The following is a 25,542-nucleotide window of genomic DNA, read 5'->3' as shown; positions in this document are numbered from 1 at the left end:
GTGTCCTGTTGCGCCAGAAGTGGTATAGTCATGCTGGCCACATGACCCAGAAAAGCTGTCTGTGGACAAACGCTGGCTCCCTCGGCCTGAAAACGGAGACAAGCACTGCATCCCATAGTCAAATTCGACTGGACTTAACCATCCAGGGGTCCTTTTACCTTTTTTTGCTAGTGGAATACATTGCAATGGCTCCTGATAACTCAGTGAGACTTTTCCCACTCCCCTGGAGATGCTCTACTACTGAGCTAAGGGCCTGTCTGCTATAAATAAGTAAGATTCTAGTCCTCATGGTATTGAAAAAAAGAGTAGATTTAAACAGGATTCTGCTTTAAACAGAGTCAGGCTGTTGGTGCTTCCAGTTCAATATTGTTCAGGCTCTCCAGAGTTTCAGATGGATAGGACATTCCCAGTCCTATCCACAGTGGCCTGGGATTGAACATGGGACCTTCTGCATGCAAAGCTACATCTCTCATAACAGTTATGAATTTTCCCATTCATTACATAAAGGTAAAGGGACCTCTGACCGTTAGGTCCAGTCGTGGCCGACTGGGGTTGCGGCGCTCATCTCACTTTATTGGCCGAGGGAGCCGGTGTACCACTTCTGGGTCATGTGGCCAGCATGACTAAGCCGCTTCTGGCGAACCAGAGCAGCACATGGAAACGCCGTTTACCTTCCCACCGGAGCGGTACCTATTTATCTACTTGCACTTTGACATGCTTTTGAACTGCTAGGTTGGCAGGAGATTCATTACATACAAAGGTTTATATATCAAGATCTAAAATAAACTGGGGTTGTTGTTTTTTTTTTGTTTTGTTGTTTTTTGCTTTTGCAATTAAAATAAAATGGGATTTGGACCTGAGCTCCAGCCCTCAATGTTCTTAAACATTTCAAAATGAAAACTTTCTGCCCTTCCAAAGAAACAAAGTCCTGGTCTGAACAAGACCAGAGCCATTCAGCCTGTGATGCCAAGACTTTTGAAAAGTTGGGCCACACTAAACATTTTGCACATAGGCTGGTTTGGGATGAGGACTTTGAACATGTCTGTTTCCTCAAAGCTATTTCCACCCTCCTGGTTTTGGCTCTGGGCCCACATTCCTAGCAGCCTGTTGAACCCCAGGGCTCTGGAAGCTGTCCTGGGGTCAAGCTGTCCTGCCCTGAGTTTAGTCATTGGCCCAGCAAGGGCTCCGCCATTGTAGCTGCCTCAGCCATGGGGGGACGAGCCGTTAATGGCAGGTCTCATTATTAGGCCAATGGGGAGCTTTCGGCAGGGTGGCGGTGAATAATGGCCGACCTCGACACCATTGCTCCCTCCCGCCGGCTCTGGAGCTGTCGCTGTCAATCAAAGCACCTGCCAAAGGCTGCAGGGCAGGGGCGGCACAGCTTTTGTCAAGGAACGGGGAACGGTCAGGCTGATCATCCGCCAAGGCCATTTGGCATGTTGTGGCCACATTCACACCATGCATTCAAAGCGCTATGATGCCACTTTAAGCAGTCATGGCTTCCCACAAAGAATTAGAGGAAATGGGGTTTGTTAAGGATGCTGCAAGTTGTTAGGAGACCCCTGTTCTCCTCACAAAGCTATAATTCCCAGAGTGGTTAACAATCAACCCTTCTTCCCAGGGAGCTCTCCCGGGCCGTTCATGGTGGTGGAACAGACAGGAATTCAACAAGTGAAGCTTTGTCACAATATTTAATAAACAAGCTTCAGGATTTTATTTTATTTTTAATAATAAATCCCAGGCTGCATCTGTACTGGATTTTAAATGGTTTTTAATGACAAAATTGATTTGTTTTTAAATATGTAATTTATATCTATAATTACAGTACTGGTGTTTTTAATGTTAGATTGCTCCGAAATGTTATGTAGGAAGTGATCCATAAATGGAATGAGATGAAATGAACAAATGATGGGGGGGGGGGAGTATTTTTAAAGGAAAAAAATTAGGCTGCCATACTGGTAGCTTGCAACATAACGGAAACAAAATCTATAATAAAGTATGTTATGATATGATGATAAGATATGATATGTTCACACACACACATATGTACAATAATTTACAAATAACCAAATGTCAAAAGCACATCAAGCAGTAACTTGCAATCATGTCACTTCAATGCAAGCAGTGGCTGCACCCGTTGAATACCAGCCTGGTTTGCTGCTTTTGAAGACACAGTAGTGCCATATAAAGCTGCCTATATTTTACTTTGTCTTTGAGAAGCTGGAATTATCCCCCTGCTCCCCCATCTTGGGGGCGGGGGACAAGTAAGCAAAGCAAATTTCAGGGAATAGAGATTCTTGTTGAATATTTAACAAATTTGCTTTGTGTTGATTTCAGACCACTGGCCCATCTAGCCCAGCAATGCATTCTCTGACTGGCAGAGGTGCTTTGGGCAGAAAACGACTCTTTTCAAAGGACTCTTAAGATTCTTTTTTTACCAGAGGGGGCATGTGGGGTGTGTAAGAATATAGAAAACTGCCTCGTACATAGTCAGACCATCATTCTCTTTAGCTTAGAACTGCATGGTAGCAGCTTTCCAGGGGTTCAGGCAGGGAGCCTTCCTAGCCCTACCTGGAGATGCCCTGGATTGAACCCAGAACCTCCTGCATGCAACACATTTGCTTTATCGCAGCCAGCAGATTTCCAAAGAGCTTGGACTCTACCTGTCTTCAAGCCTATCATCTTTTCTGTGCTCCGTTTCTGTGCTTAGTCAATAACACCTTTTTGGGATGGGGTGGGGAGCACCTCTGCCATGATCAGAAAGAAAGAATACTTTTTAACGTAAGCAGCCAAGTTTCCCTGCCACGCAGAATCATTTCCAAACTAGCAGGTCTTGTGGGGAGGGAGCATGGCAAAATCTTAAGTGTCGTGGAACCAAACTTCACAACAGACTTATGGACACCTTAGACTGGGGATGTTTTTGCTACATAGTGCATTTATGGTAGATTCATGTTGGACCATCAGTGCATCATTCCACTTTATCAGTAGTTCTGCAGTGCTCTGCCAATGTTACTGTAAGGTAAAAAGGTTAAAAGGTAAAGGACCCTGGACAGTTAAGTCCAGTCAAAGGCGACTATGGGGTTGCAGTGCTCATCTCACTTTCAGGCCAAAGGAGTCAGTGTTTGTCCACTGACAGCTTTCCGGGTCATGTGGCCAGCAGGACTAAACCACTTCTGGCACAATGGAACACCGTGACGGAAACCAGAGCACATGGAAACACCCTTTACCTTTCCGCTGCAGCGGTACCTATTTATCTACTTGCACTGGGGTGCTTTCAAACTGCTAGGTTGGCAGGAGCAGGGACAGAGCAATGGGAGCTCACTCTGTCACTGGGATTCGAACCACCAACCTTCGGATCGGCAAGTCCAAGAGGCTCACTGGTTTAGACCACAGCACCACCCATGTCCCTAATGTCACTGTATTGCATTACTGTCACTTGCAAGGCAACTCTTGCTCCATGGTGCAGCGAAAGCAGAATGAAAAAATACAAGCCAGAACATTTGTGGTATGAAAAGTTACAGGATTTCAGCAGGATATTAACAGGATGTACGCCGACTGGAAATGAAGCAGGTTGCCCACCCTGAAACTTTTGCAGGAGCAAGCAATTTCAAAAGTGGGATCGCAAATCATCATGAATGTGCAATGAAAAGGATGTCTGGAAGGGCTCTTAAGACTCTTATTACACTTGAATGTTCAGCAGTCCTCAGCAGAGCTGGCCCCAGACATTGTGCAGCCTGAGGCAAAGGACAATATGGTGCCCACCCTCTCCCTCTCCCATTTTCATATGGTGACTCTACTGAGAGCTGACTAAACTTCATTGCTGGCATCAGGATAGCAATAGCAGAATCCCCCAGCCTACACGAGGGCTGCTGACACAGTGCACTCCAGCTCCTGCCCTCCTACAGAGGGAACAGTCAAGGAGCTGCTGCTGCTGCTGCCCCCTCAACTTCTGCCCCCTGAGGCAGTTGCCTCCCTATGCCCAATGGCCTTGCTGGCCCTTGAATACGTAAACAGAGGTAGTTTACGTATGTAACGGTTCTTAAACCGTTAAGGAATGGATCCCAGAGAATCCACTAGTGCTCTATGGGAATGCCCCTCTGTGCAGACCCCCACCCACCCAAAACACCTGGAGCGGTGTGTACATACGTGTGTTTGTAGGCCTTCCCAGGGGCCTGTTGGCTCAAGAACACCCCTCCTCCTGTTCACGCTTCCAGGTATATGATTTAATGAAAGGCACAATAAGAAGTGAGACAATTAGAATTTCTGCCTCATTATCATGGTAATCTTATCTGTGGGATAATGAGGTATTAATGGAGATTTAATGTGCCTCTCATAACACAATCCCTTGGAGAAAACACATAAGGAAATTGCTGTAAATCCACTTAATGATGGAAAGGTCCCCAAACGCCATCTTCCAGGGGATGAAAAATGCCGGCAGCGAGCGAATGAGATTCAAGGTCAATCACACGGCAGGGACTTTACGACAGGAGTGGAGGCAGTGGGGAGAGCTGCCATGGCGGAGGAGATTGGCACAACTCAGGCCCAGCATTTTGTAAGGTCAGCTGCCCGGGATTGGCTGAAATGACAAATCATACACCACACACACACACACACACACACACAACCCCAGCAGTTCTGAACAACCAAAAATAAGGAAAATACTCCGTATGGAGCTCTTTCACAGATCACCAGTGAATGTAGAAACATTGGAGGCTGAACTGGCAAACTGATTAGGAACGAGACCTTAGGATTGTAGTCAATAGCTTGATGAAACTGTTGACCCAGTGTGCAGCAACTGTAAAAAAGGCAAACTCCATGCTAGACACCATTAGAAGAGGACTTGAAGATAAAGCTGCCAATATCATAATGTTGATATACAGCGGTACCTCGGGTTACAGACGCTTCAGGTTACAGACTCCGCCAACCCAGAAATAGTACCTCGGGCTAAGAACTTTGCTTCAGGATGAGAACAGAAATCGCGTGGTGGTGGCAGCAGGAGGCCCCATTAGCTAAAGTGGTACCTCAGGTTAAGAACAGTTTCAGGTTAAGAATGGACCTCCAGAATGAATTAAGTTCTTAACCCAAGGTACCACTGTATACAACTGCAAAACTGCATTTGGAATACTGGGTATTCTGCCTGCCTCACTCCAAAAGCATCTTGCAGAGTTGGGAAAGGTTCAGAAAAGGAAAACCAAAATAATCGGGGGGGGGGGGGCGGAGAGTGGCTCTCCTAGGAGGAAAAGTTGCAGCATTGGGGATTTTTTAGTTTAGCAAAGAAAAGGAAAAAAGGCAGGGAAGAGGGGACATGATAGAAGTTCATACAGTGATGCATAACTTGGAGAAAGTGAATAGGAGAAATTTTTATTCCTCCCTCTCATAATGCTAGAACTCAGGAACATCCAATGTAGAAAGATTCAGACTTACTCAAGCAGGGCACAATTAAATTCTGAAACTCAGACCCGCAGGAGGCAGTGATGTATAAGTAACTGACATCAGCAGGAACAGCCACCAATTTGGAAGGCCTTAAAAGCAGGTTGGACAAATTCATGGAGGATAACACTTTAAATGGCTACTAGCCACAATGGCTATCCTCTGCCTCCACAGTTGGCGGCTCTATGCTTCTGTATACTATTCGCAGAAGGGGAGATGCTCATTTGCTTGATTCCAGCTTGTGGGCTTCCCATTAGGGACTCTGGCTGGCCCCTGTGAGAACAGGATGCTGGACTAATGCACCATTGGCCTAATCCAGCAGATTCTATTATGCTCTTAACAGCGCCTAAGGTCACAGAGGTCATACTAAATGGGGAGCCCTAGGGTAGTACAGAAACTTGGCCACTAGATGTCACTCAAGGCATGCACAGGTAATATGCCCAGGTCTTTGCCAGGGATAGGGCTTTCAGAAAAACACCTCACTTTTAATGCTGGAGCCCTGAGATCATGGAAAGAGTCCCACAGCAGTGTCAGCAGCTGAGGTATGTGTGTTGCAGAGAGGGGAGGAAGAGGTGTGTGAGAGTGTTCCGGGAACATCACTGATACAACCCCAAGAGAGGGAGGGTGCCTCCAGATTACTGTATATGCTTATCAAGTGTTTGCAGGTAAATTAAATAACAGTAGCCATTTAAATGAGCATTTAGTCTGATTTGTCTGTGGGGAGGTTAGATGATGCTGAATCAAAGCAAGGGTCCCACACTTTACTATGCATTTTCCAATCAGGTAGGTAGCCGTGTTGGTTTGACGCAGCTGAAATATATATAAAAAAATATTAAAATGTCCAGTAGCACGTTAGAGACTTAGTTGGTCTCTAAGGTGCTACTGGACAATTTTATTATTATATTATATGTTTTGCAATCACTTCTTCCTTATTGCAGAAAGTCAAATCTTTGCCGAGAAAGAGAAGTGGGTCGTGCAAAACTTCTTGCACAATCTGGAGTTTGCAGTGCCAGTATGCAATTGAATCTCAGCTGGAAATATCGAGTCTGCAAGTGACTGGAGCAGGGGGAAATCCCCCAAGAGACAGCTGCTTTCCTAAACTCATCTGCAGGAATTGAGGAGGGGAAACTGTATGCATTGCAAGCGTGTGGGTGTGAGACTACTCCCACCCACTTCTGGCCAAGTGTGAATCTGGCTCTTGTGCAAAGAAGTTAAGTATTGCCCCCTCCCCTTCCAATGCCTTAGGGACAGAAATGTGACATTTTATACAGATGTAATATTCTAATAACCAAACGGAGCCACTGAGGAGAAGAAAAGTGAGGTATCTGCAAGGTCTGTAGAAGACAAATAGTTCCTTAAAATAAAAAGGACACCCCCCCCCCAAACAAAGCAGCCCAATAAGAACTGAGCATGCTCAGTAGCAATAGAATGTTGAGTGACAGCTGGAAAAGAAAAGTAGGAAACAAGAGCCTATGGAACAGAATGGCATGCTGGAAAGAGAGGTAACCTGGCTGAACAGAAACATATTGGGGATACGTTGCAACATTTTCTTACCAGTACCATGCAGACAAACACAGATTCTGACTCTACTGTAGGATTCCCCTCTGCGTGGTACCACTCATAAAGCAGGTAGCTGACAAGAGTGACGACTGAAGCAGGCATTCAAACTCATCTTCAAATATTTGGTGAGAGCAAGCTCTCTATTTTTTCATTGTAAGGGCTAGAAATTTGATTTTTTATTTTTATTTTTAAAGGTTTTTGGTATGTTCAATTCTGTGCCAGACACCAGTGATTTAAATGCACAGCCTCCCTGAGGGCTCTTGCGGAACGCAGCAAACGTTTTGCTTTCTGAGCAACAGTTGCAGTCACCATTCCAAAAACTAGGCTGGATCAAATTCAAATGTGCCTATCTTTCTGTCCACGCTTTAAAAAAAAGTATAGGTAAAGGTAAAGGGACCCCTGACCATTAGGTCCAGTCGTGGCCGACTCTGGGGTTGCGGCGCTCATCTCGCTTTATTGGCCAAGGGAGCCGGCGTACAGCTTCCGGGTCATGACTAAGCCGCTTCTGGTGAACCAGAGCAGCGCATGGAAACGCCGTTTACCTTCCCGCCGGAGCGGTACCTATTTATCTACTTGCACTTTGACGTGCTTTCGAACTGCTAGGTTGGCAGGAGCAGGGACCGAGCTCACCCCGTTATGGGGATTCGAACCGCCGACCTTCTGATCGGCAAGTCCTAGGCTCTGTGGTTTAACCCAAAGCGCGTCCCCCAAAAAAGTATACAAAGCCCTAATAACCCACCAAAAATATGCCTACAGCAGAAAATGCTGGTCGAACCTAATTAGCACGGCAAAGGGGGGAAATCAGTCACTATTTTGGAAATTGGTTACCTCCGGCTCCCCCAAGGCTGTTTCCCCTCTATCCACACAAATTCCACCTGACCATTGGGTCTATTTTCAAGCTATGTTGAATATCCCATTCAGGAACATGAAATAGAGCAGCTGGCGAAATGGCCAACAGTCTCGTAAACAGAAGTGAAATGTGCCGATTGAAAAAAACATCAATGCTTCTGTCTTTTAAGCCTTCATCGTTCATGCTTCTGTTTTTAAAGTGGAAACGAAACAGTCGCTCACCAGAAACTAACCCAACATACATTTATCCACAAGAGTTGAAGGACCTGTTATGAATTTTGTTCCCAGAAAACAAGGTATGGGTGGCAATTGGGCCATCACACACAAAGCAACCCTGCTCTCTGCCTCTGGGTGCAGTGAAGTGGGGAACTCCTGGTCCCCCTACTGTTAGATGTCAACTCCCATCAGTCCCAGTTGGTATGGCTAAGGATCAGGGATGATGGGAGTTGGAGTCAAACAGCATTGGAAGAGGTTCGTAACCCCTCTCCTATACTGTCCAAAAAGAGAAAGGGGGAATCAGATAATGACAAAGACCTCTGCTTGAAAGCCTGGAGAGGTGCTGCTACTCAGTATACATGTAACTGAGAACCCTTCCGTCCATCTAGCTCAGTATTGCCTACACTGACTGGAAGCAACCATACTGTTTCGGAGATAGGAGTCTCTCCAGCCCTACCTGGATGCCATTGGGGTTTGAACCTGGGAGCTCCTGCATGCAAAGTAGATACTCTACCACTGAGAGACAACCCCTTGATTGTACAATCCATCATATTTTAACTTGTAAAACTCAAGAGGAAAACAACACTTTAGCTCTTTCCCCCAATATGTGCAGCAACAAGTTTGATCAAACCCACAGGCAGAAGTGTCGTGGTGAGAGTGCCAAAGGCAGGGTCCGAGCTGAGCTTGCTATGTCAAAGAAAACACAACTGTAAACTCTGGGGCCTGTTTGCATGTTCACTTGTGACCCTCCAGCTGTTGCTAGACTCTTGACTCCCATCATCCTTGGTTGATCCATCCTTGCCTGGGGCCGATGGGAGTTGGGAGTCCTAACATCTGGAAAATCACAGGCTCCCCAGGCTAAGGTTACACTGGGGAAAGGGGGGTTATCATAGTCCATTTACTATTATGTAACGTACAAGCAAAACACACACAGAGTTACTTATTTTTCTCTGATTAGGAACACTTCCTCTCTTATATCCCTTTGTATCTATGTTTAAATTGTAAGCTCCTTGGGACGGGGACATGCCCTGTCATTGCAGAAAGATAGCACTATATAAGTAAGAAATGATCTGTGGAGTCCTGCTGTACAGGAAGCCAGTCAGCCAGCCTGGCCTTCATCCTGGATACTTCATTCTACCTCCCCCCAACCCCAATTCCCCATTTTCCTCTCTGCTTCCCCCCACCCCACATCTCCAAGATAGCCAGAGATTATGCCTAGTCCTCAACCAACTGCTTTTACACACACACAAAAGCAGCCCCATAATTTGTATAATAAACCCCTATATATTTGTTTTTCTTATTGAAAAAGAGGAGTGTTATCCTAGATACAACCAGTTTAAAACTACAAACAGCAAAGAGAATGAGAAGCCAAAAGACACACAAAGATTTTCACCCAAATGCTTGATGTATGCTTTTAATACGAATAATCAAAATATATATTACAGATTCTGGTTTCGTAGGGGGAAAGTTCCATTTCGGGTTTGTACAGTATACACAGTATTTCCGAAGGAAAACAAACAAAACAAACTTAAGGTTATTGATGTTTCTTTCTTTTGCTTATATTTTAAATTCTCTTCAAGCAATCCCGCTTCCCCCTATAAACCCTTAAACATCACCTCTTTTGTGCAACAGATGAATAACTCTAATGCCCTGTCCAAAATTAGAAAGAATGTCTAATTATGATAAAGGCCATATGAATATCTTCCAGTTTTAGTATACCATTTGGTGAGCATTTACATTTTAATAAATACATCGCTCTTTCATGATTCAAGTTTGACCCCTTCGCTTGCTGCAAACTCTCCTCTATGACTGGTGCATTCCATCTCAACAAGACAAATGATTTCTCGTAAATAAAGATCATTAGAAAGTGCTTACCTTTATTCTCTCCACTCACCAAGTTTTTAAAAAGTTCTAACTAAACTGTTAAGGAAGTTTTTTTTTGACATGGAGGTTGTGGCAGCAGAAAAAATGCCTGGAGATTCCAGGATACTTTAACAAGTGGTCCCTTTTATTTTAATTATGATTTGACACAGTGCTAGTTTCTATGGGAAAGAGGATTCAAAAAGAAAAGGAAGCACACACACCCAAAATACACCCTGCTGGAATTAGTCCAATTAGTAAAGGTTTGTTTGAAAATGCTTGGAACTCCTTTACAGTATTTACACATGGAGGTCTTCTCTCTTTGTTTTCCTGTAGCCTGATGGGCAGAGACCAGGCCTCATACATTCATAAAGGTCCTCCTCTGTGAGCCATTTGGTTCTCAGCAGAGATGCTGGCTGGGTTGGGTTTACTTGCGCTCGTCTATCGTTTTAATGAACTCAACTGCCGCTGTGAACTGCATCCACCAGTAGGATTCTTCTCCAGTTAAACAGTTGGCGTAGAAACTGCTGATGTACTGGACAGTGGACAACAAGCAGGGCGGATTGGCCTGCAGAGAGGAAGAGATATATGTCACGGTTGGCAGGCCTGTTGTCTCTAGAGGTCGTTGGACTCCAACTCCTATCAGCCCTAGCCAGCATAATTTTTTTTTCACCATGGTACCTATGTTATGGAATGCCCACCCTGCTGAAATATGAGAGGTCCCCATCTGCATGGGCATCCCATCTGCTTTTGAAGGCACACCTGTTTACACAGGCAATTCCTTTGCTCTCTCAACCTGAGACTCCCGTTTTAATTACTCTGTTGTTCTAATGGTATTGTTTTGTTGCATATTTTAAGTAAGAGTATTTATATTTTAACGCTAGTGCAATGGGTTTTTATACTTGTAAGCTGCTTAGAAGCCTATTTTGGCATCAAGCAGTTAATCATCATAATATATGATGGGAGCTCAAGTCCAACAACATATTGAGGGCACCATGCTAGCCCCCCCCCCCCCCCCGCCCCCTGTTATAACGACTTGGAAAGCAGGCAAGAATACCATTTAGAAATACAACTGAACTCTGAACTCTGCAATCTGAAGAAGTAATGGAGAAGGTACCTGCCTTCCGAGGAGGAAGATGGTGGCGCTTGGTTCCTTGGCGGCAGCAGCAGCAAACTGCAGGTGCCCAGAAGGATCGGGGTGGGGTCCCCATGAACAAGGATACCTTAAGGAGCTGAGACTTTTAGCCCCCTTCCAACCACCCCACTACAGGATGGAGGCAGTAGCTAGGGTACACCCTCCCCCTCAAAATGCAGTAAGACTCCCTAGCCCAATTCTCTCCCTCCTCCACCTCCAATTTTATTCTGCTTGCAACCTAGATTATAATCTCATTTCTTCCCCACCACTCAAAAAAATAATATGTAGGGTAGGATATGCTGGGAGGGAGGAACTGTGTCCCTCTCTCCCAGAAGATAATGTTGGCCAAGGGGGAAAGAAGGGGCACTGAAAGGGCTGATGACCACCCCTCTGCGCCCCTTCTCTCTCCCTCATAGAAAGAGAGATGGTTTGTCAGGGTTTAGCTCAGAGCCAAAGGATGGAGACGGACCACACACCACGCAGCACAGGAGGGGCAGGGCCTTCCAGAGAAAGACACTGAACACCCCCTAATTGAACCCTCTCATGAGAAAAGGGTACAGAGGAGTCACACCTCTGGCCTGGAAGAAGTCAAAGGACCTTAAGCCATACATGCCACCTTGCGGCCCCTGCCTAGGCAGGATTAAGTGAAGTAGCAGGTGGAGGCACTGTGCTTGTTGGAGACTCTTTTCACCAATGACGCACCCCCCTCCCAAGGCCTGGTCCAGCCACTGGATAACAGCTGCCACAGGAGTTGAACCAGACAGAAGCAGGTAAGGCACAGCATACATGTAAAGCAGGCTCCCAAACTTGGCCCTCCAGCTGTTTTGGGACTACAATTCCCATTATCCCTGACCACTGGTCCTGTTAGCTAGGGATGATGGGAGTTGTAGTCCCAGAAACAGCTGGAAGGCCGAGTTTGGGGATGCCTGATGTAAAGCATCCCCCCACAACCAAGAGTAATAGGAACAGTAGTTTACGCTGGGAATTGTAAGTTTTTGGGGAGGTATCTTTAAAAGTTGAGATTCCTGCATTGCAGAGGGTTGGACTAGATGACCCTTGAGAGTCCCTTCCAAAAATACAATTCTATTATTATAGCCATCTGGACTGGACTGGAGACTAGCCTAAAACAGTATATTCTGCTCCATACCTACTGGATATTTTCTTCTAAGGAGTGCCCAATAGCCCCCATGACCTTTGCATGGTTCTTGGGTGTGGAAAGCCATCTCTATTGGGCACAGACCTGCACCTTGCAGTTGGGAGAGCAAATGTCCCTTTTTGTCACAGGCTTGAAGCCTAGCCCACAGGTGCTGCAAAATGGCAGATGGGAGACAGGGGCAGGAGGATGGACTGTGTTACTCTCAGCCATGTCTCTTGAATACTCCCCCAGTGCAAACAAAGAGCAGAGCAAGCAGGAACCGGGCTAGTTCACTTTAAAAAAATTACGACACCTGCAGAGAATGTTTCATGTAGGGAAATACTAACAAGCGGTCTGCAGTCTGAGTTGTTTCATGAGCGAGAGAGGCGCAAGGCTCTTGTGTGGGGACATCACCCTTACCTTTATGAGAACAAAGACGAGAACAGGGACAAAGTCGTCTGCCCCAGGAACAGAATCCTCATTTGCCAGGCTCAGCAGGTTCATGATTGTGGAGCACATCCGCAAGACACACTGCAGCTTGTCCCGGGGGGTCTTGTAGGCGCTGATGGTGCGTATCTCAGACTGTGCTGATGGCCATGGTGCTTCGCGGAGGTAGACCTGAAAGGAAAGCAGAAAATGTAAATATGCAAGCTTATTAAAATACCTGTGATTGGTGTAGCATAACTGTTAAAAGGTCAGAAGGTCCCCAGTTCAAATCTCACCTTGGCTGTGAACTCACTAGGAGGCTTCAAACAAGGCACACTCGCTCACCCTTGGAGCCTCAGTCTGCAATTTGGGAAATACTAACGCTGACTTATCTTACTGGCAAAACAAAATAAAAAAATTCCTTCCAGTAGCACCTTAAAGACCAACTAAGTTAGTTCTTGGTATGAGCTTTCGTGTGCATGCACACCAAAGCTCATACCAAGAACTAACTTAGTTGGTCTTTAAGGTGCTACTGGAAGGAATTTTTTTATTTTGTTTTGACTATGGCAGACCAACACGGCTACCTATCTGTAACTTATCTTACTAGGTTGCTGGAAATATTACAACTAGAACCTGCGAGTGATGTGCTCCAAATGCTTGAGACCTCTACGCAAATGTTATGCGATATTATAACTAACACCTACTACGTATTTTGAAAACTTTCCTGTTTGCTTTGTATTTGGATCGTAAACAAATTCTGCATGATCATTCCTGAGATCCAGGAGCAAGTGTTCACCCACGGTTGGAAACAACCAGAGGCCTGTTTTGAATCAAGAAGGCAGACTGAAACTTTCAAAACTGCACTGATTCTGACCACTGATGTTTTTGGTTTTTTGGTACAAAACAATGAAGATTTTGTAGGGAGCCAGCACACAAAAGGCAAGGAAGCTTCCACATGCTACCAAATATGGACTTGCTGGGACTACTTATCCATTGAGCCTAAAAGGACTGGATGCACTTAGAAAAGCTAGAGCCACAGGACGGTTACTACTGCTTCCAGACCTCACTGTGGTGAGGAGAAAAACTTGTGCCTGCAAATATTAAGTGACGCAAACCCTTTCATGTACTTACCAATTCAGTCAGAACTAAGACTGTGTTATTGGGTGCTTTTCGGTCTAATCTGATCCCCAAGCCCAGAAAGGGAATGGCATTCAAGCACACAAGCACACAGCACGACCTCTAGCTTAGTACTGTCTACATGACTGGCAGCAGTGGCTCTCCAGTGCTTCAGACAAGAAGTCTCTCTCCGCCCTTCCTGGAGATGCTAAGGATTGAACCTGGGACCTTCTGAATGCAAAGCAGATGCTCTGCCATTGAGCCACAGCCACATGGCCAAACTTTCAACCATACAGGACAATCACTTCCACACAATCAATCTGAATGTTTAGGGAGAAGAGTTCTTCCTTCTCCCAACTCCAGCATATCCAAACTGGCTGTCTGTGTGTGTGTGTGCGCGTGCGTGCAAAATTCAACCCCCTACCCCCATACTACAGTGACAGTCCACATCATGTGTATCTGAAGAAGTGTGCATGCACACGAAAGCTCATACCAAGAACTAACTTGTTGGTCTTTAAGGTGCTACTGGAAGGATTTTTTTTATTTTGTTTTGACTATGGCAGACCAACACGGCTACCTATCTGTAACCAGTCCACATCATGAACTACCATCTTCAGTCACAAGTGATACAGTTCAGACAAAGTCTTACTCTCAGGTGCCATGCACCACCAAGGACTTACCTCAGGAATCTGGAGTGCTTTATGGTTTGCAGTCACCACTTTAGATAACCTCTGTATGTGATCGTAAAGAAGCCTAGAAACAAAGGGGGGAGGGGGGAGAACCAAACAATTTAAGTAATATAGATGGCACAATCTGGGATTCTGCATAGCGAGCACCGTTAGGTAGCAGGGGGCTTCCTTACGCAACCTTCAGTTCCTTGCAGCAGCACCCCTTACAAAAATCTGTCCTACAAAAGAGTCTGGGCTGTCAACCCAATAACTTGTATGGCTTAAGCGACTAATTGTATTTAAATATAATGCCTCAGTGAAAGTAACATTTTGAGGTTACTGAAGGACACAAGAACTTGCAATTAAAAAAACCAATCTGCTAGCTTCAGAGACAGATCAGAATATCCACGCTTATCCTGTCTTATTTTGGCACAGAAAAAACCAAGCGTTGGCAAGGCTGCCACTCTTCCAGAATCTCAAGCCCTCATTTTCTCTCTTGTTGCCTCTAAGGACAGGCTATATATACAGGGGGGTGCGGAGGAGGGAGAGGTAAGATTGGGCCCAATACAGAAGGGGTGGGGAACCTCAGGCTTGAGGGCTTCAGGCCTCTCAATCTGCCCCTTGGAACTCTTCCCAAGCCACACCCTCCACTCACCCCCTGAGTGGTTTTGCCTGGCTGAAATGTGTCCTTGAACTCTGATAATGCCTCTAAAATGGGTAAGTAAAAAAAGAGTATTGTACAAAGGTAGGATTTACACCCATTGTTCCGCCCACTTGTTCCACTTGCATGCAGCCTCAGAAAGGTTTCCCAGACTAAATGTGGCCCTCAGGCTGGCAAATGAAAGCCCTAACAAAACCCCCAAGTTCAGAACAAGTGTGCAAAATGAACACTCATTTCTTGCAAAGGAAGCAATGCAACAGAAGGGAACAGAATTAGGGTATTTGAAAAAGCTACAACCAGAAGCAAACTTGGGCCTGCACAGAAGTAGAGGAAGCACACAAGGAAAGGCGGCTGTGGCTTGGCCTCTGCTGCCATTATTGCTCAAGCCTGAAGAAACCAGCCATGTCCCACTCACTGGTCACGCAGGATGTCTCCATCCTGGTTAGGGTAGAAGGCCAGTTTGAAGATGCGGTTCATGACGCTGCGCTCAATTGCCAGCTGAGCATCCTGGAGCTGCTCCTCACTGGCGTTCTGCCAGATGACATCCTGGGCCATTACACCGTAGAGAAATTGGAGGAAGTCCTCAACTTGGGCAGTTTTGTCATCCGCTGCCGTCAGCTTCTGGAAATCTTTGGCAACAAAGCAAAAGGGAGGAAATAACAGGGCTGGGGAGGGAGAAGCACACCCTCTCTTCTCACACACAACATAGGAATTGTTAGAAGCTGCTCCAAAATTACAATCCCCATGTCTTCTCCAGGAAAGCCATGACATTTGAACTTGGCAGTTCATGTGCACCACTATTCCCTATGCAAAGAACCTGCACACGTTGCAAAGGAGAGCTGGCCAAGAGTACTTCCAAGGGAGAAATGTTTAACTGGATCTGCACAAGAACCAAGACCAGCAATACATACCACATGGGCCTGCTGCTTCCTATTCCATGACTGGTTCCTGCCTTCTCTGCCTACCTTAGAACGTCAAGTGGCTTGATATCACAGAGTGGGACTAGAAGCCCCTTCTGTGAGATCATAGCAGCTCAAACTGGAGTCAAGGTCTCCCCAATGGCAGACTAAAACTCCAATTATGAGTCTTCCCCTCACCCCTTTTATCTTAATGCGTCTTGGACCATTCACTAGGGTACAGCCAATGGCCCAACGTCTCCTAGTAAATCTTTGAACCAAAGTGTGCCTGGCCCTACACTGCATACATCCCACTTCATCTCTTGTGCACAATGCCGGGAGTGGCTTACCTTGAATGAACGCCCTTATCTTTGACTCTTTGCTCTCCAGCAACAGCCGCACGCACACCGTGGTGAAGTATCGGTTTGCCACTTCTTTGTCTCGCAGGACTCTCTGCAACAGCCTTTCCAGATGGGCCTGGGTGGTCTGTAGACCCTGGCGGCACTGTGTCAGGTAGGCAATATAGGGAGCCCTTTTCCTGGGATTTGGGGGTGGGTGGGAAGAAAGGGGTTGTACAACTCAATGACATCTGGAAAGTGCAAGTTTGGGGGAGGTGCTCCAAGCTGTTTAGGGTGGCTTCAAAGCACCTGCCCCATGAGAAGTGACAGCATAATTCTACTCCCAAATTTATATAAGTGAGATGCAGACCCTTGTTGACTTCCTGGGGGCATCTGCTGTATTAGATGGGCCTGATCCAGCAGGGTTCTTCTTGTGTTCTTATGGAAGGTAAGGGATTTACCTGTAATCCTCAGCAATTGAGGCCAGCAACTTGCGGCAGGTCCTGTTGTCAAAGCGGCCAACACAACGCATGGTCTCCTGGATCTGAGCCATCAGGTTCTTGTCCTGAAGGTTGATGGCTTCAGCTAGCTGGACTTTTAGGAAGCATACAATTTCGTTGTCTGTTCAAGATGGTGGAAAGGGGGAGCGGAAACCAAGTGAGTAAAGGAGCATTGTGGTAATATCCCCCCCCCCCGAGTTGCGGCCCTGTGGGATCGCCCCCTGCTGTCCTCCCTGCCATCTACTAGAGCACAAGAGATAGACTCTATATTTGGCAACACTTTGATTTCTCTCATACACTTCCTAGTCTACATTTCACACTAACACACACATACGCTATATCAGCCTTCCCCAACCTGTTGCTGGATTAAAACTTCCATTATCCCCAACTGATCATGTTTGCTGGGGCTGAAGGCAGTTGTAGTCCAAAATTTCTGAGGGGCACCAGGTTGGAGAAGAATGCTCTGCCTAGTTACCAGCAGGTGACTTGGTCATGGTTGCTGATGGGACATCTGGTTCAGTAATACCTAAAGGCCCACCATGTTCATGTTAACTCATGTTGTTACCAACCCCTGTTCTAAGTGACAAACCGTGTCAAAGAAGTAAAATAAGTCTAACTTTGATATGAGTTATATATCCAATGTTAGTCCTACTCAGAGCAGACACGGTGAAGTCAAAGGATTTATGTTAGTTATGTCCTTACTGCTGGATAAGTGTTTAATAGTTATTGTATCTGTATTCATTTAAGAACCATTAAAAATTTGTTTTTAAAAAAGTTATGCCCTTTTGTTTCAATGAGTCTACTCCGAGTAGGACTAGCATTAGAGAAGACTGGTTCATTGACCACAGTAAAGAGATTAACACTAAAATATAGCCCTAAGTATTGTATAACTTATGCCCTGAGGCTTTATGATGAAGGGTGGGTAAGGTATCCAATAAACAGAATAAAATTTCTCAAATTTTCCACTTTTCCTCCGGTGGAGACAGGGACACCACCACCCTGTCCCTACTTCAAAATTTCCAGCAATTTTACACATTTCTAAGTGGTGTCATGTGTCAAGTGTGCCTCTTGCTGTTGAAGTCTGAAAGTCAAAAGAGGTATTTTACCTTCAGGGTCCGTATGATCTGGAAGGCCATTCCGCGTTGAGTGGGACAACATAGGGAAGGCCACAGAATCTGCTGAACAGAGGGCAAGCCGCAGTTTCTTCTTTGCATCTCTGGGAGGAAGGGGCAGAGGGGGAGAGAGAAAATATTCATTTCTGCCTTGAATTTTCATATAAACACCAAAATCAATTTATTTTATTTCAGTGGCTCCCAAAAAAAGAGAGGTGGTGGTGGACTCTTAGCACCTCACATGGAAATGCTCATTGTGTAATATGAATCTGCTCTCCTCCATTTTCCAACAGGAAGAAGTTTATACAGTGGTACCTCGGGTTACAGACTCTGCTAACCCGGAAGTAGTACCTCGGGTTAAGAACTTTACCTCAGGATGCAAACAGAAATCACGCGGCGGCAGCGGGAGGCCCCATTAGCTAAAGTGGTACCTCAGGTCAAGAACAGTTTCAGGTTAAGAACAGACCTCCGGAATGAATTAAGTTCGTAACCAGAGATACCACTGTATTGTGAGCCATTTGTTGGAATCCATTTTTGTAAGGTCTAACCCCAAATCCCCTGGAAGAACACACCAGGAGAGGATAGATGCCACAGGGCCTCTCCCATCCCCCAAAAGAGCAATTCAAGTCACTTGCCTTCATGGTGATGGAAGAGCATAGAAAACCAGTAGGCAGTTTCCACTCTCAAGTTATACACTGGAGAATTTCTAAACAGAGCTTCCAAAAGCAGGGAATGTTATTTAGCATAGAGCTAAATGCCCACCGTGTCTGCCTCTATACATCAAACAGCCTTAGTGTTTGGGTTCATTTATTAATATTCCTACATTTATACCTCACCTTTGCTTTGATTAGAGTACGTGGTTCACCCTCCCATTTTATCCTCACAACCACCCTGTGGGATATGCATGGGCAAGAGTATGCTGCTGTTCCCCAAGGCTTGGCCATGGCAGAGTTGGAGGATTCGAACTGGTGTCTCTCTGAGTCCTGGTCCAACACTCTAACCATCACACTAAGGCGGAGGATTTTCGCCAAACACAGAATCCTAGACAGTATTTGGATCTAGCCTTCTTCCCAAAGTCCCTTTGTCTGCTGCAGTGAACATCTCCCTCCCTCCCTCCCTCCCTCCCTCTCTCTCTCTCTCTCTCTCTCTCTCTCTCTCTCTCCACACACACACACACACACACACACACACACACACAGAGTCAAGCTACCTGTAAGAGAAAGCCGAATCCTGTGGCTGGGCTGCTTGGCTGGCAGAATCCGGAAGGTCATCTGCGGATATGTTCTGCAAGTTGTCGTCCCGCACAGAGTCATGGATGCTCTCGCCATCTCCAATGGCATCTAAACCCAGCCCACCAAATGAGCATAGAAAAGTTAGCGTTCTCACATTAGCAGCAGGTAGCAGCCATCCTCTTCCCCTCCTTGCTTGAAAACCATGACGGCTGGGGGCAAGAACAGACTCTCACCTGCATTGTCATAGGTCACTACAGCCCCCTCATTGGGGCTGGTTCGCTTAATCGCATTCCTGTACTTGTCCAGGATGTCCTCTGCTGCCTGGGCCTGAGCGCTCAGTCTAGGGCCAGAGTCATCTAAAATGTCAAAGGGGCGGGGGGAGAAGCAGCAAGGAATTAACATGGGGGTGGGTGTTGGTCTCGAGTAGGCAGTCTAAATACCAAAGGCATCATGTGGTGGGTGAAGTCATGCAGCCACTACGGACATGACTGAATGTGAGAATATAGAGATGTGTCATTGGAGGTTTCTCTCAGCCATTTTGCTTTCCCCATTAAATCAAATGTGTGGGAAAGATGGCTGCAGAAACACAGGTTTTTGTTTTTTAAAAAAATATTTTTTATTAAAGATTGTCTTGGTTTACAAAAGTACGTGCATTGTCACTTTTTTTCAGGTTGTAAAGTCTTTTCTACAGACCAGTTACATTTGATATGAGACATTAGTGTTGCATACAGTATAAGTTTGAGGAAGAAGACAGGGGTGGGATGGTGAAATCTACATGCCAAAACACAGATTTGAGGAAAGAACTTTTTTTTTTAACTGGTTCAGAAGGTTCAGACTCCCGCTACAAACATTCAATGTGGTTATAGAAATGAAATAACTAAAGTACAACATTTTCTGGTTCAAACACACACTTAAAAACTCTTCATATTATCTGTGGTGTCCTGCTTATTAGTTTCCCCTTGTGTTTATTTTTAGATTATAAGCCTGCAGGTAGGGACTGTCTTGTGCTGATTGTATGTTGGCTGCTCTGGGAGCCTTTTGGGTTGAAAAGTGGGGTACATAAACACTAAATAGATAGATAGATGCGAGTTGCAGTTCAACATTATCTGGAAAGCCACAGGCTCCACACCCCTGGTTTAATACAAGCCATCTGTGTGCAGAGAAACACAAAAACACATATATATACAGCCTGAAGTGATGCAGTTCTACAGACTGGCCCCAAGATGAGTGTTCTCATGTAGTAAGTATAGGTAAATCCTACCTGAATCCCTAGAGCAGGATTAAGTGTCCTTGAGATCTTCTTTATTTAAAGTCAACCATGTTATTAAATTCAGCAGCAACTACTAACCTTGAAGAGCGTTGTATCTATCAGGCACAAAGTCCTCTTTGTCCTTGTCCTGCTTCTCTTTTTTCCTAAATGGGATGGGAGCTGGGGATGTGGGGAAGGCGGAAGAATTTTAATTTGAAATAGGAACTTCTATGACAGCTCAGTTTGCACAAGGTTATCCCAAAAAAACATTTCACCCCATGGTAATGAGAGAAAGGATCTGAGGAGTGAGGGGGAGAGAAATTCTGTGAACTGCCCAGAGACCACCGGGTATAGGACAGTATATAAATTCAATAAATAAAATAAAAATAAAAATACCACAGGTGCAAAAATCCCATTAGAGAGAGCTTATTCTAGGCATGTTTTGAGTGATATTGCCACAAGTCCAGTGATAGGTAAACAGGTACATATATATATATAAAGCAACCCACCAGTCTTCCTGCAACAACACTTGAAGCTGAAACAAGGCATCAGCAGGCAAAGAAGCGAACAAGCTGTTTTCGGGGCAAGACAATCAGGTTTTTTGGTTTTGTTTTGTTTTTTAACTAAAAGGAACTTTCAACAAAAGCCAAGTGTGAGTATCTCTACAGCACAATAGAAATTGCTTAAAAATGACTATATCCATTATGTTATAAAAAAACCTTCAGAATTTAGTAGGTGCATAAGAAATAACACATAATTTACAGGTATCTAAGGGGCAGGAAGACTGAGTATGGTGGGATTTTATTTCATATAGTTCAGTTTAAGATATACAAGTATCTCTCCCTGTGCCACTTGGAAAAATATGATTGCCATTTAATATATTCAGGTTTTGCATGCCTTTCCTTTAGCTGGATATATCATTGGATTTTTGGAATTGTTAATTTGTCTCTGTCAACCAGGCAGAGGGCCTTCTCGGCACTGGTGCCCACCCTGTGAAATGCCTTCCCACCAGATGTCAAGGAAATAAAAAACAATCTGACTTTTAGAAGACATCTGAAGGCAGCCCTGTTTAGGGAAGTTTTTAATGTTTGATCTTTTATTGTGTTTTTAGTATCCTGTTGGAAGCTGCCAAGAGTGGCTGGGGAGGCCCAGCCAGATGGGCGGGATATAAGTATTTATGATGATGTTGTTGTTGTTGTTGTTGTTGTTGTTGTTGTTGTTGTTGTTGTTGTTGTTGTTGTTGTTGTTGTTGTTGCATTTATGTTGTTGTTGTTTCTGTATCATTTAAAAAATTTTTTTAAAAAAAACAGTAAAAAAATAAAGGCAACCCATTTTTCAATATGAATGTGACTCCCTGACTTACTGAGGTGATTTTCTTCTCTGTAAGGAAAAGCAATGATCACTTGAAAATGTGCAAGTCACCTAGGCCTGGTGATCCAAGAGGATCAATAGCACGAAATGTGGTCCAGACCACTGTTAAAAACAATAGTGGCCATGATACAATGAAATACTTGAAAATTATATATAAGTGGCATTGGACCCCACTAAAGTTTCCCCAAATTAATCTTCAGCATTCCCCAAGTTGTTGGAGAAGGTGCAATGTTCTGGGATCTCTGCTCCAAATGTGGTGGGACCCTTTATCTGAAGATCCCCAGCCAATATACAACATTAAAAACATTGATCACATCAATGTCAGCACAGTTATTGCAACCCCCTACAACGCATGTATGTCGATGGAGAGGACTACCTCACCTAACTAACTACAGTGGTGCCTCGCAAGACGAAAAGAATCCGTTCCGCGAGTCTCTTCGTCTTGCGGTTTTTTCGTCTTGCGAAGCAACCCTATTAGCGGCTTAGCGGATTAGCTTAGCTGCTATTAGCGGATTAGCAGCAAAGCGGCTATTAGCGGCTTAGAAAAAGGGGGGGGGGAGCGGAAAAAAATCGCAAGACTTTCAAGACGTTTTCGTCTTGCGAAGCAAGCCCATAGAGAAATTCGTCTTGTGAAGTGCCTCGAAAAACGGAAAACCCTTTCGTCTAGCGGGTTTTTCGTCTTGCAGGGCACCACTGTAATCAGTGAACTTACTATGCATGTACCTTACTGTTACTTTTTGTAACAGACAAGCCAATAATATGTACTCCATTTGTTGTTCTTGTTTTTATGATATGCTTATGGTATTACTGCTGAAAATCATTTTTTAATATTTTTAAAAAAGAAAACGCCCAAGTCCAGCTTTTGAACAAATAACCAAACCTGATTTTTTGCTACCTATTTAGGGTGATATGTTAGGACATTGGTCTTCAACCCACAGCTGAGTTGTGGCCACAGGAACTGCACTGCCACTAGACAAATGCACAGTAGAAGAAATAAGGCATTATACACATAACTTATCTAAGAAGTGAGATATAAAACCACACCTCTGGGCATAGCTGAAACAAAACGTTTCCTCCACCATGGTTTGTTCCGGTCAGATTTCTCATCATCGCTGTCTTTGCGATCCTCAACCTGTTTGGGGAGAGATGTGTTGGGTCAGGTCTAGACTTAAGTTTATTGAAATCAATGGAACATGAGTCACGAGTATCTTTTCCTCTTGATTTTTCAGCAGAAAAGTTGAAATAACTACTAGATCCAACCTGTTGTTTTCATTCTGCCTTATCTGATTCTGTTGAATGTTAATAAATGTTAAACTGGTTGAAGGCTTGTAAGAAACCATAGGGCTTTTAAACTAAGTAATCAATTCAAATATGAATTGAATATTAGCATATTTAAATTCAATACTTGAAATCAGGAGGGACCTGGGACCCTCTAGATGTCGCTGGACTTCCACCAGCCCCAGCAGCCAGCACGGCCAATGGCTAGAGAAAATGGGAACTGTAGTCCAACCATGGAGGGTCATGTAGCAGTAGCAGCCACCACTGAAACTCTGCCCTCTGCATGAATCACAGTCCATCCCTTTTGAATCATACAAAGAGGCTGTTGACACATGGACCTATATCTGATAAGAAGAACCTGTCTCTTTTGATCAACCAAGAGCACTAGAGCATTCAGTTCTTTGCTCTGTGTGCAGGAGAGGGAGGGGCATAGTGGACTCTTCTACCCCTTTATGCAGAACTAAAAGGGATGTTGGTGACTCTCCCCCCACTTGCTCAACCACAAAAGCTAATGGGTGTGTGGGGGACACTCCTCTGAGGTCAAGGGTGACTGACTGTTTAGCCTCTCACAGCCTCATCAGCTTTCCACAGGAGAAAACTGGCAGATTAAAAGACAGGGCAGTGTGGCCTCTATGCTACAAAATCAAAAACACTGAATTCTGTGACTTATGTAAAAATTGCCAACCAGTTTCTGCCTGGTGCATTCTGCTTTCAGCTACTTATGAAAAGTAGAAAGGATCTATACAAGAGACTGAAATCCCACATTAGTCACACACTTTCAAACATATATTCATAAGGGCTAGAAGCTTGCTTCTTAAACCTTTGAAAGGACTGCAAACTTAATAAATAAATAATAATAATAATAATAATAATAATAATAATAATAATAATAATTTATTATTTATACCCCACCCATCTGGCTGGGTTTCCCCAGCCACCTGGGTGGCTTCCAAAGTATTAAAATACAGTGGTCTTGCTTCAACTTGCTTCAAAGGGGAAAGAAACCCTTGGGATTCTTAGGAATTCTGCAGCCAACACCACACTTTGTGGCTTTTCAGTACTCCCACCAAACTGTAACGTGTATGGGGTTAAGAACAAAGGACTGTAAAATTAAGTCTGCGGGATCAAGCCAAGGCCCAACTAGTTCAGCATCTTGTTCTCACAGTGGCCGAGCAGATGCCTGTGGGAAGCAAGCTGGATATGAGTGCCACAGCACTTTGCCCACCTGGGATTCCCAGAAACTGGTATTCAGAGAAACCATGCCTCTGATAGTGGAGGCAAAACATAGCCATCATGGCTAGTAACTACTGATATCCTTGCCCTCCGTGAATTAAGCTAATCCTCTTTTAAAGCCATCCAAATTGGGGGCCATCACTGCCTCCTGTGGAAGCAAGTTTCATAGTTTAACTATGCTCCAGTTCAAGGGAGTTCTAGCTTAAGAAAAAATTGAGGTAGCAACCAAGCTAACACAAAATACACACAAAATGCATTTAGATAGAGGTAAAACTTAATGCATTACTTAGCTATAAAGCCTTGATTTGAGAAAGCCATTGAGAGGCTTAGTTTGTCTTCTCTTACCTCTCCTCTGCAGGAATCTCTGCTAGGAGATGAGGAAGAAGACTGAGAGGCTGTCAGCAAAGGAGTTCCCCCTACACAGCCAAGCACAGAAAGCTCCCTCTCCTCGTTGCCGGCTCGCCTGTTCCAACCAGGGTCACTCATTGGCCTCCGGGCAGATGACACTATATCAGAGCTCCTGCTCCGCACGAGCCTCTCAGGATAGGAATACCGCTGCCTGAACACTTCGGAGTCAATGATTATAGCAGTGTGGGAGCTGAAATTGGGCAGCCTTGCCTCGTTGCCTCCTAGGGTCCCTTCCAGGATCGGGGGGTCTGGCGGGGGGTGTGAAGGTCTTGCATAGTGCACTTTGGGCCTCACCACTGCTGGAAAAAACACCAGCGTCAGACCAAGCAAAGCATTACACCAACGCTGTTCTTTCACATCCCTTTACAGTTACAGGTAACACATGGAAGTTTTGCAGCTATGGAAAGAGGACCAAATGCAGTAACACTACTGTTAACATGCATGTGGCCCACACGCTGCAGGATTACCTTCGTTGGAAGACAAGGGATCGAACATGGCAAGCAAGGATTCTGCATGAGACAAGGTAGAGGCCCCCTGGCTGGTTCCTAAAAGACGGAGAAGTGGGTTTAAGAAATTACCAGGAAGATCTTCACTAACAGGCTGCATAGACCCTAAGAAGCCAGAGATATCACCTGAGGTCACCTACTCCAGCATGCCTACAGCACTCTGACATACAAAAGGATTTGCCTTTCACTATGGATACTTTAAGGGAAGCGGGTGGCGCTGTGGTCTAAACCACCGAGCCTAGGGCTTGCCAATCGGAAGGTCAGCGGTTTGAATCCCCGCAACAGGGTGAGCTCCCGTTGCTTGGTCCCAGCTCCTGCCAACCTAGCAGTTCAAAAGCACAAAGTGCAAGTAGATAAATAGGT

General features: G+C 45.0%; 1 protein-coding gene across 5 annotated transcripts in view; it reads right to left on the bottom strand.

Annotated features, from left to right (window-relative positions):
- Positions 1-9,453: 9,453 nt before the first annotated feature.
- GAPVD1 (GTPase activating protein and VPS9 domains 1) overlaps positions 9,454-25,542 on the bottom strand; it is a 40,752-nt gene continuing 24,663 nt past the window's right edge. For 3 of the 5 annotated variants that reach the window (XM_081847434.1, XM_081847437.1, XM_081847438.1), the window contains 13 exons: positions 25,141-25,218; positions 24,611-24,972; positions 22,799-22,886; positions 20,483-20,563; positions 19,368-19,490; positions 19,113-19,242; positions 17,897-18,006; positions 16,752-16,911; positions 16,303-16,490; positions 15,472-15,685; positions 14,408-14,480; positions 12,606-12,803; positions 9,454-10,483 (listed from right to left, as the gene is read on the bottom strand). In XM_081847434.1, the coding sequence (XP_081703560.1) occupies positions 10,343-10,483; positions 12,606-12,803; positions 14,408-14,480; positions 15,472-15,685; positions 16,303-16,490; positions 16,752-16,911; positions 17,897-18,006; positions 19,113-19,242; positions 19,368-19,490; positions 20,483-20,563; positions 22,799-22,886; positions 24,611-24,972; positions 25,141-25,218 (1,946 nt within the window). In that variant the 3' untranslated portion in view covers positions 9,454-10,342. Of the gene's footprint in view, positions 10,484-12,605; positions 12,804-14,407; positions 14,481-15,471; positions 15,686-16,302; positions 16,491-16,751; positions 16,912-17,896; positions 18,007-19,112; positions 19,243-19,367; positions 19,491-20,482; positions 20,564-22,798; positions 22,887-24,610; positions 24,973-25,140; positions 25,219-25,542 lie in introns of those variants that run through there. The other 2 variants (XM_081847436.1, XR_014152676.1) reach the window with 2 other exon arrangements.

Source organism: Podarcis erhardii (assembly GCF_964252035.2).
Source record: "Podarcis erhardii genome assembly, chromosome: Z".
Classification (NCBI taxonomy): Eukaryota; Metazoa; Chordata; class Lepidosauria; order Squamata; family Lacertidae; genus Podarcis; species Podarcis erhardii.
This window is presented reverse-complemented; position numbering and strand designations above follow the sequence as displayed.